This window comes from Alosa alosa, chromosome 14 (assembly GCF_017589495.1).
Source record: "Alosa alosa isolate M-15738 ecotype Scorff River chromosome 14, AALO_Geno_1.1, whole genome shotgun sequence".
Lineage (NCBI taxonomy): Eukaryota > Metazoa > Chordata > Actinopteri > Clupeiformes > Clupeidae > Alosa > Alosa alosa.
Genome location: NC_063202.1, coordinates 25,457,742 through 25,469,742, shown reverse-complemented (window position 1 = coordinate 25,469,742; position 12,001 = coordinate 25,457,742). Strand labels below are relative to the sequence as shown.

The 12,001-nt window shown below is 39.2% G+C and overlaps 1 protein-coding gene across 5 annotated transcripts in view; it reads left to right on the top strand.

Annotated features, from left to right (window-relative positions):
• The window catches only part of dgkza (diacylglycerol kinase, zeta a), a 128,622-nt gene that overhangs the window by 110,710 nt on the left and 5,911 nt on the right, over nt 1–12,001 (top strand). For all 5 annotated transcript variants that reach the window (XM_048262636.1, XM_048262637.1, XM_048262635.1 and 2 more), the window contains 4 exons: nt 5,292–5,341; nt 6,365–6,485; nt 6,968–7,004; nt 10,337–10,436. In XM_048262636.1, coding sequence (XP_048118593.1) covers nt 5,292–5,341; nt 6,365–6,485; nt 6,968–7,004; nt 10,337–10,436 — 308 coding nt within the window. The remainder of the gene's footprint in view (nt 1–5,291; nt 5,342–6,364; nt 6,486–6,967; nt 7,005–10,336; nt 10,437–12,001) is intronic.

The window sequence follows — 12,001 nt, the reverse complement described above, 5'->3', positions numbered from 1 at the left end:
ACTTGAGTTCAATGGTGCCTTTAAAAATATCAAGTACAGTATACATACACTCAGGGTTGAAGAAGTGTTTCATTTTCTGATACACTCCTGCTCAAGGAACATGTTTTGGTGAAGGAAAAGGGTTTTTAGTATCAGTAGACTGCTTAGATATCATGCTTGCAAAGACCCTTTGGCAAATCGTTATGTTGGGGCTTACCCTCTTTCACAGTAGGGCTGCTCGAGGTTTGGATTTACAGTACTGTGCAAAAGTCTTAGGCACCTTACATGTTTTGCTTCAGTAATGCCATAAGGACCATATTGTTTATTTCTTACTCTTAATTATGTGAATATGACCAGAGAAAACATAAAATATGTGTACACCGTATTAAAATACACATAAAATGTAGTTTTTGTTCTGATACCAGTTTCAGTCTCAAGCTGCCATTGGATTTGTTGTTTTAGCAGTGTTACAATGACCAACCACCCAAAGGGGAAGCTCTTGACAGAGCTGTCGTTCCCCACCCAGGCCAAGGCCAGAGATGGGCATGTCTGGCCTGCCAGAACCTGCTGGTAAATCCAGCTACGATGGGGGTCTCAAGATCAGCTGCTGACTTGACCTTGGCTCACCTTAAAACTGACGCTGCCGTGTCAAGAGCATTTTGGCCTGACACAAAGTGGAGGAACCACCTTAATCATACTGTACAGTACATCTCTGGTGACCCTCTTCATTGTATTCCCAGTGCATTGTCACTTTAAGAGCTGAGTCTTTACATTCTGATAATGCCCTTTTGCCAGCTCTTGTTTACAAGCCTTGTTTGTTTGAGCCACCTTGATAGCACAATATTAAGTTGTTATAAGCAGCCTTCATTGCTTTGGAAATTGAAGTATGTAATGACATTTTGCTTCACATTTCTGTTTGCAATTAAAAGTGAATTATGAGTCTGGTAGCCACCTAGCTGTCTGAATGGAATGTGTTCCAGTAAGCTCCACATATCATGTGTTTCATGTACTGTAAATGCTTGGAAAACAAATTATTGAAGACTCACTGATTCCATTCTAAAAAGGCAAAGTAGGAGACTAATCTTTATATTCTTGTCTATGTTCCAAATCACATTGATTACAGCCTATTAGGGGTGTAAAGATTAACCGATACGTATCGGTATCCGTTTTTGTGTAAGATACGGCTACATCGATACGTGAAGCCCCGGGCCCTAGGGGCGCTCGCGGGCAAGTCCAGAATGAATGGAGGTCTATGGAGCTGTACCCCTCAAAATCCACTTTTCTCGGGATGATGTAATTTTTTTTCAAGTAATTTGAATATTGTATTCGAAAGGGGAGGCAAAGACAATACACTTGGTTGAGTATTATATTTTTTAAAGACACTTAATTGTTCTAAAAAGCCTTTCAAACATGTCAATGACGTCATTCATTAGCATTATCATAGCATAGCATCAATGCTAGCGTTTTATGGGCAACAACGACCCAACCTGTAAGAAAACGAAAGGACATGACTCCCGGATTATGTCACTTTTGATTGATAATCCATATCCATTTTGCGAAAAATAAAATAAAATCTGAGGGTTTCAGTTGTTAAATAGGTGAAAACAATAAATGTAGCCATGTAGCTCCATAGGACCCCATGTATTTTAAACTCGCCCGCGATCGCCATCTAGGTGAACTCTGGTGAATTGCAGCCAAATTCGGTTTGTATGGGATTAATAGAGAGTGGGGAGGCTCTCCGTAGACGGGCTCTGCTCAGACTCATTTACGTTTCAAGCAGCGCGTTCATCCCACTTCCCGTTTTGAAACTATACGTGGCACGGAATTGTGGGTAATGCAGTTCGTTTTAGGTTACATTCATTGCCCAAAGTTGTCAAATGACCTCATTACCCATACATCTATTGCAACTTAACCATGTGACAACTTGCACTCAGTCGGCTTTTGTTTTTCGAAATCCAGCGCAAAATTAAGCACTTATAGCATTCCTAAACAGCAACGATAGTCTGTAGAGTAGCCTTACCTTTGATGAAGGGATTTCCTTAATGTTAAATAATAATTTGGCCCTTGCTGCTAAAACGATGCATAAATTATTAGCCTATGATTTTGTTCATATTCACTCAGACTTGTGGCATTTTAGGTTTCTGCATTAGGTCTACTGTTGGAACAAAATAAGCCCAAAGAGTTCATTGATTTGTAGGCCTATTTTATTCTTGTAGGGTAGGCTAGGCCTATATGAGAAAAGGCCAAGAGTGTCTTAAGCACTGTTTTATTTTATTTCGGTATTGTCTTACCTCAACAAGGCTACAGCTCCATGAAAACAATCAGATATAACTCTATAAAATCTGTAAAGTCTATGTATTTTTATGTTGTATTTGGCTGCTGTGCTTGACTGAAATGTAGACTATTCTTTTTTCATATCAATACAGTATATGAAACAAACCTCAGTTTAGATAATCATATTCACACATTTTGTTGCCTAATTGACAACCATGACCATGATAATTGATAATATAAAATGAATGTGCACCTTGAGCAAATTATAAAAAATCTTTCAGAATGCTTTCCATTCTTGAACTGCATCGAATTGCATCGAATCGCATCGAATCGTATTGAATCGTTTTTTATAAACATGTATCTTGTATCGAATCTTGCCCATGTATCTAGATGTGAATCTTATCGTCTTTTACATGAGATTCACACCCCTACAGCCTATGTTAAAGAGCCCTCTCACCATTCTGAGTTTAAAAATGGTCAGTAGTGGGAACCAGATAACCGTGAACTCCTATAGCCTCGTCTTTATTGCTTTTAAAAGTTATTATATTAAAGTCTTATATTATATTAAAGTCTTATATTAAAAAGGAGATACACAATGACAAGCCAGCTGGAATCTGCCACTCTCTTTGTCTCTCTCCTGCACGCGTTCCCAATTAAGTGGAGTAAGTAAAGTCTGCTACATGGTGGAGAGGACCCAAAAAGTAGCATCTTTGCATGTACCATGGCGTTGACATTGTGAAACTCAATTTGCAGTAAAGCTACTAAATGGCTACCCCTCTGTCCTTTGGTGTCCTACGCACATTGTGTGATGTGTGTGGTGGGTCCCTCTATCTTCTGGTTGAATTCTCATTGACAATGAGAAATCAACATATGGTCAGGTCATCATAACATTGTTAAACAACAAATCAAATGGATGCCTAAAACTTTTGCACAGTACTGTATGTTTCGAAGCAGTCAGGTGTGGATCTGAATTTCAGTGTCTGAAAGGTGGGAAAAATAACATTGGTCATTTATATTCTGGACTTGTCTCCAAAGGCCCTGGCAAAAGAAGCAGAGACTTTTATGGCCTGCTTTGACACTCCCAAGTTGCTCTTCATGAAAAGATTTAACAGAAGTCCTTGGGACTCTCTGAAAGAACTATATGTTCATTCTGCTCTCACTAGAGTAAATGGGAAATGTGGAGGGGTTTTAATATAATTCAGATATTTCTGAGGGCAGATACACAGTCACAGCCTACCTTTCAGTTGAATATTCCAGACTTCCAAAAAGAGACAACATGGGTTTGTTTGGGCTTTCTGGCTCTCTGTGTTGAAAAACACCATGAGAGGAGGATTAGGGAGCACAATCTACAAAGGGCGCCTCTTGCTCTCTGAATGAGGATTTGCCATATTGAAACCCTGAGAGCTGCATCAGACTCTAATGTGATTATCTGTCTTAATTTAAATTATATTTTTCCTTTGCATTTGAAAACTGAACCACAAAAAGTATGGATGTTGTTGATCGGCATTACAATGGCTCCTAAATATTATTGTATATTGGGCAGTGTATAATAATAATATAATATATTCTGTTGTTTTAATTGTCAGGCACTAATGTAAATCGCCAAAAGCATTAAAAGATTATTGTTATTTTTTACTCAAATTTACCAAGGGTGCCAATAAACATAGGTTGTGCTCAGGGCTGGACTGGCCATCTGGCATACTGAGCATTTTCCAGGTGGGCCGACGCACTTCTGGGCCGAATCGCTGATGTAATTATAATTTAGGCTATATATGTGTTTTTGTTCGTTTTTCTGACAGCACTGGTTTGGAATTAGCGCTAGTAATAGCGCAGCCCACTTGTTCATTTTCCATACTGACACTGGCATGGCCCAATTAAATCGTACTTTTTTTTGCCCACATCGGCCTCGAGCTGACAGCAGCCCATTGGTTCATTTTCCATAGGCTACTAGCGCTAATACAACACCGCTGTGACAACAAAATCATGCCTGTGTTCTGTTCTTAGAGCTTTCTCTGTCTATGATCTGCAGTGTTTCTCAAACTATGAGCCTCCTCAACGAGTATACTGCTGGTCCACAGAGCAAGGAATTTAAATTACGCCCGGCTTCTGTCTGTCAATTTAGCGGCACAATTAAATGATATTATGTAACCGCATACCGAAATAAAAAGAAACTAAATGTTTCCCCGATCAGGAAATACTTCTTACTTCCCATTGTACAAAGAAATGAATGAGGGAGATGATATGCATCTGTTAAAAGCTATAGTTTTGCTAACATTTCCATTATTAATGTGAAATATGTCTCCATGCAGGGTAGTGTCAAGCAGTGAAGTGATAACCATACAGATACAGGTAGCCAATGCTCACATCACCTAGCTGAGTTAGACAGAAGACAAGCCCTGCTTGCTCTGTTAAGGTATTTCTGTCCATCCCAAACTGCGTTAAAACCGTGTGTTTTAATAGCCAGAATTTCAAAATTTTCCCAGGGGAGGACCCCCGCTTAGGATATGATCCGCAATATTAAGCAAAACATTAATAATAGCAATAATGTCAATAAAACATCAAATATCAATAATAAGAAATGAAAGGAATACCATAAATATACAAAGCATAAGAATTTAAGTGTAAACTGAACAAATAAGTCTCGAGACCCCTCTTGAATGATCCAAAAATATCACATGAACACAGAACATAGGACAATTCATGGCTTAGATTGCTCTCATAGTTTAAGTGGACTATCTGCAGGGAATGTGTCTGACCAATCATGGTGGGTGTGGGCCGCCTGGGCCAAAAATGCCAAGGCATTTTTTTTTTTTTTTGTCCCAGTCCAGCCCTGATGGTGCTGTAAATTAATATTTGGATACTAAGCTATAAGAGCACAGTAGTTGGCATTTAAGGTTTCTCATTTCTTGAGGATGAGGATGGAACTTGCCAATTATTGGCTCAGCCCAATCCATAGGTCTGCAGCATCAGGAGAAACTATTTTGTACATGGTCATATTTATTTTCTGATGAGTGCTTTATCTTACTATTCACTTACAGTCACAACTGAAGAGCTGATTGAATGTGTAAAACGGAAGGACCATCAAAGGGTAAGGTCACAGTTTTATAACTGATCCATGACTTTTGACAAACTCCTTGGGGTATTTTTATTATATTATTGTATGTTATTATTTTGACAGGTGACAGTTAAAGTATTAATGTTCCATGGCTTGATAAGATACTTTTTTAGAAACACTATTGGTATTTTCATCCCTTATGTTTTCTCAAAATTAACAACCCATTATCTTACTGCAGTTCACATCTTTGTTGGTGATTTTGTTATTGTAATTTCATACATTTTACCTTCTACAGCTTACAGGGGTGACATGTACAGTATGGATGCTATATATGAGCAATACTGATGTCATATTTTTCATCTGTGTTTCTGTTGTTCTTCACTTAGCTCGCAGTCAAGACTACATGTGTAGCAGGCTTGTGCAAAATTCCAGAATTGAATTGAAACTGGCTCTTAAATTCCAATTCAATTCAATTCTTGAATTTCACTTGCATTAGCAAACAGGAAGCAGAATTGCAATTCGAATTGTGCACAACCCTGATGTGTAGGCATGATGTGTCGAGCTGTTAGTTTCCGCCAAACATCTACAGTATAATGATTTCTCAATGGTTCTCAATGACTAAAAGGAAACCTCCAGTCTAAGAACAACACAAGGTCTATTTTTGGATAACGATGATAATGACCAAAATGACGTGAATATGAGTAGTGTTCAGTAAGACCGGAATATACATTTGCAAAAAGAAATATCATACAGCATAGCCTTGTGGGCAAGCTCACTACACCAAAGTAAATCGCTACTTAAAGCCACTGACTAGACTTATTATAATATCACTATACCTCTATGCTATTGAGGAGAGGGTCACTGCAGACAAAACAAAGTGTTTTTTACCTTTGTGATAAGTTTAAAGAATGTATTTAAAAAGGACTAGATTAGATTAGGCTTGAGGTTTCCTTAAAGTGATATGTTTTTCCATAATATTCATCTTAACACAGTAGGTCTATCAATAATATTTGACAACCTACCAATTTTATGATAACAGTGTCATATATTTGGCAGTTGAAAGATCTCCATAAACTGGGTGCCAACCTAGCAGTGCAAGATTCACATGGCCGCACTCTACTTCACCATGCAGTGGATGTGGGTAGCAAAGAGATTGTCCGCTACATTATTGACAATGGTAAGACAATTTACCAAGTATCAATGTACGAATATGACCACATAACAATGCAATTCTTGAACTTCATTCTGTGGTTTGCCAAGAAATCAAATGTTAACATGTCTTGGATATTACAAATCATGTACAGTGAGTAAGTTTTCCCTTTGTACATTATGCTGCAAATGCCACATAACATTCTATTATGCTTCATATATTATCATTTATTTTGATAGCTCTGTAGAAAAAACTGTAGAAAAGACACAAACAAGAACTGGTTATGTGTTCTGTAAATGATGCTGCTGTGTGCTGTGTCAGAAGCACTTGAGCATTGCTGATGCCAGTGGCTGAAGAAGCAGAAGTGCTCTTGGTCAAAAATCACTCCTACACAGGCTTTTTATGGCACTATATAAAAAGCCATGAATAACCTTGGGCCTGTTCCATTTTTACTCACAGGCGTCAATCTGTTTTGGCTTTTATTTCACTCATATCCTTTCTCTCAACAGCACCCGTTGATATCTTGGATGTAACAGAGGGAGAAAAGTAAGTGTCGAAGTAAAGTAGAATGTTACAATAATTTAAACATCTCAGTAATTTTAGAGACAACCTGTATTATCCTTAATCATTTTTGGGGGTCCAAGCAGCAAAGCTGTGGGAGCCCTATTGTTATTGTTCTGACTAGTCTTCCCTATTATTAGTGGGCTTGATCAAGCAAGTCCACTATTGTTATTCTTCTTAAAGTGATGTTTCGGCGTGAATTTTACCCAATGGTCATTTGTACGATGGCCACGAGCCAAACACACCCCCAGAAGCTACTTTTCCCTTGGTCAATCATTGGTCGAGTTAGCGCTATCAGTCTATGAATCAGCCCAATGGCTTAACGTTGGCACTAATGGAACAAGCCGTGTATCTCGTAAATTACCCCAATAATTCCTGGAATGTTACCAAACTTCTACAGTAGTACAAATAGGTTCTGTACTCTTAAAACGAGGCATTGGGAAGTTTGTAAGTATACCAGGAGTTTATTTTAATAACACTTGCCTGATGGCTTCTACTCTCTGCTACTAGCTACCGCTGCGTAGATGTTACTTTCGTGATTTGGGAAAAGCCCGCAAAAGTCCTGGCAGAAAGCGATGCATCAGGGTGTAGTAAGTTGTAAACACAGAAAAACTTTGGATGTACCAAAAAACTTTTACGTAATCACTTTCTGCCAGGACTTTTACAGGCTTTTCCCAAATCAAGGAAGTAACGTCAACGCAGCGGTAGCTAGCAGCAGAGAGTAGAAGCCCGTTCACCCACTTCTTGGCACCGCTACTGCTCCTAGGGCTTTTGAAATATCAACATGGCTCCAACACTAAAAATTTAGGCCCGAACCGGTGTATGTTGCTTACATTAATGTTGTGACTGCCCTTATCGTTTTTGCGTTATTCCTGTTTTTCTTCCTTTTTTTTTTGCCATTGATAAAAGTCCTTTTTTTTTTGCAAACACAGCGCTCTCCCGTTTGCTTTCTTGTGGGTGCGTGATCCAGGAAACTTAAAAAATTCAAATCAGAAATTTTAAAAAAATCAAAAATTGGTCGCTCCTCAAAAAAAAAATTCTGCTAATTTATTTTACTAGCAACAGGGGTAAGTGAACAAACGTTTTGGCCTTATGGCCTTCGTCAGTGTGTAACAGTGTGCATAATTATGAAACTGGGCTGGGCTGGGCTAGGCTAGGCTAGGCTAGGCTGGCTGTGTCTAGGCTGTGTCTGTGAAGGTGTGTGTATGTAACTTTTGACCCGTATGTCCGATTTTCAAAAATGAGGTACCGAGTTCAATGCCCTTGGAAACACACACCAGATTTTCTGTATATCTAGCCAGCACCAGTTATACAGGTCATGTAAAAAAGAATGTGATGGCGCATCTTTTTTTAAAGCCAATCCATATGTATACAGATCATGTAAAATCCATGTCAAACAATTCTTTGTTGATCCACAGTAGACCACGGACATGACCTGTATACACATGGTTTGGCTTTAAAGGGACACCAGGCAAGCCTGATGCTTTTTCTCTACGAAACTCCCCCTCGCTCGGTCTGAAGCTCTTTTCCTTTTCTTTGCATCTTCGTCAAGGGTTTTTGTTGCTTCTTTGCCGGCTCTGCCATTATACACACGTTTGCAACAATCGCTATTGTTTCGTTAGCCTGCCTCTGTGCTGTGGATGCAGGATGTAAATTGATCCTGCTTCGGTCGGCGGGTACGATACACTGAACTTGCAAGCGGGATATTCTTCCTACAGGCAGTAGGGGCGGGCGAGAGCGTCTTCATTCGCCCTGTAATGAGTAATTTAACCATATACCGACTTACGAAGATGAGTAATTAACACGAAAACGTTGCCTGGTGTCCCTTTAACCCTAGCAACCGCATTATTTAGCATAGCAACCACTATTATTTAGCATAGCAACCATCTTAATAACAGCCTAGCCACTACCACTATAATGTGACCCTAGCAAACACCAGTTACCAACATGATTACCCTAACGACCAGCATAGCAACTGCTTTATTTATGCATACAGGCTTATTGGATGTTGCGTTAATGCAGATATTTTTTGATCCGTGTGCCCATTCAAAAATTAGGTACTGTTGCAATCCTTTTGGCGAACTGCACCTGATGAAGCCCACTCTTGCAGTTCCTCGGAGATGAAATTCTAGTTATTATTAGGGGTCCAAGCAGTGAAGCTGTGGGAACCCTATTGTTTTTGTTCTGATTATTCTTCCCTATTATTATAATTATTAGTATTATTATTATCATTATTATTATTATTATTACGCAGCAGAACTGTGTCTACAGCCATTTCAGGGGCAGCCGTGGCCTACTGGTTAGCACTTCGGACTTGTAACCAGAGGGTTGCCGGTTCGAACCCCGACCAGTAGGAACGGCTGAAGTGCCCTTGAGCAAGGCACCTAACCCCTCACTGCTCCCCGAGCGCCACTGTTGAAGCAGGCGCTCGGATTGAAGCTCACTGCGCCGGGATTAGTGTGTGCTTCACTTCACTGTGTGTTCAGTGTGTGCTGAGTGTGTTTCACTAATTCACGGATTGCGATAAAAGCAGAGACCAAATTTCCCTCACGGGATCAAAAGAGTATAATATATACTTACTTATACTTACTTATAACCGTAATAGGTACATACTCCACATTATACCATGGGTCCCAAATTAGTGCATGCTCTCACAAAACAGAAATTACGCATTTCTACATCTACAGACCAAGCCTAACAGATTGGCTTTTTCCATTTTTTTTATTTTTCGCCCAGTTTTAACGTTACGTGTCAATTGACATTTGGGACGTGGCATATAATGATTCTATTGCCTATATCTTAACTTGTAAGATCCTATTCAAGCTTGGTACCCCTCCTAGACCATTGATCAGATTCCTACTAAATCAGCACACATCACTTTCAGACCAAGCATGACAGATTGGCTTTTTCCCATTTTTCATTTGTTGCTCCGTTTGAGTTACGCATCAATCCACTTTTGGGACATGGCCTATAATGATTATATTACCTATATCGTATCTTGTAAAGGTCCAATCCTGTTCAAACTTGATACACGCAATCAATTCTACAATTCTACATTCTCTGGATGCACACCAAATTTGTACAATTCTGTCCATAGGGGGTGCTACATCCCCACCTTCATTCTGCTAAAGGGCACTTCTGCCATTTTGCTTGGACCCTGAAATTACTGCTTGCGGTTATATGTATTATTATTATTATTATTATTATTATTATTATTATTATTATTATTATTATATTACTACTACTAGAATATTGCAGTATGTGCTCACCTCTCACAACATTGGCCATCATAATTTCTCTGTAACTTTTTCTGACAGTGGGGAGACTGTCTTGCACAAAGCTGCGTCTTTGTGTCACAGAACCATCTGTCACTACCTGGTGGAGGCAGGGGCCTCCTTGATGAAGACAGACTTGCAAGTGAGTAAAATCTTATTCTCTATGCTCATAGAGTGGCCTCATTGCTGATGTGCACCATGCACCTTCTTTTATTTCACTTTCATGTGGAGTGTTAATGTACACATTTGAAAAAACTCACTGTTATCCTCAGCAACCACATAACCACAGGTGGGCATGGATGGGGGACCGCCACCCACTTGGAACCAAACACCCAAACCGTTTTATAGGTTTTTTATAAACTGTTTTACAGATGTTCGGTATTATTGAACAGACACCATTTAACTCATATGTGTGTCTAATAAATATACCACTATTTCATCAAGTATTTTATGATTCCACCCCTATCTGATCGTTTAACAAAGTTGTAAAGCACATCTGTACAGATGTGCAAAGACTTCTTATTAATTATCTATCTACAAGCTTATAAGAGAATTTGAATTTGCCCACCTCTGGATGAACTCTCAAGAGCAGGAACTGCTCTTTTCCCTAATGAAAGTGCAACCAAGAACCCTTATCCCTCATCACTCTTTTCTATCCATCTCTTCCTCTCATTGAATCTCTCAAATTTCTATTATGCAATATTCTCTCACAAAGGCTAAATCTCTACCATGCAAATGAAAGCAATTAACACTGCCCTGCCCAGGAAAAAAATTCTGATATGATGGTTATACTCCCCTATACTCCACTGATTCTCAGTCTCTCTGTCCAAGAAGAGGGAGCAGAAGGCTTTCATTAAGGGCCCTTCGAAGATTAGGTCAACTCCGTGTCAGGCATGCAGGCTCCTAGACTGTCCTAGAGATAGAGTGCTTAGTCATCATCAACAGCATCATAATCAGCACCAGCTTTACCCTCTCCAATCTATGGATTAAAGAATGGTCCCTGTTCTCTGACATGGCTTCATGACTTCTGGCATGTACTGTACCTAATTGGTCACTTTGGGGTAGAATGGATCTTAACAGCCCTGCTCTGAAACCTTTTCCCCCATGGTAGTTTTTTCTGTTCCTTACTGATCTTGCATTGTGCGAGTAGACATCACAGAAAAAGGATTCTAGTGGTGGATTTTAACCACTGGAGAGATATGTCATCCAGTGGGTTTTTATGTTAACCTGGGTTTAAAACTGAATACTGAAACATGCTACTGAATGACAGAGTGCATGGATACATGTGTATATTCATCCTGCTGGACAACAATACAGGTTTATATTTCAGGAAATTCTGGATCTTGTATTCGGGATTAGATAAAAGATTGAAGAGTGAATCTGAGAACTATTTGACTAAACTGTTTGGCCAACCAGTTTATTATGGTAACTGTTTCAATCCCTAAACATACTTTGTCAAAATAATTGTAAATGCCCCAACAATTTTAGATAACCATTCTTTACTCTTCTCATTTTAACACGAAATTCCTATTAGCCTGTATCTGATTTTTTGACTTTGTGGTTACACCTACCAGTAAAAAAAAATGTATACAGTGGTTACATTTACATTCATGTACACCTGAGTTTAGAATAGATGACACTTGTGGGTGTACAGAACATGTCAAAAATGGCATTATAGCAGATGCGATATTTACATTGTGTGACAGA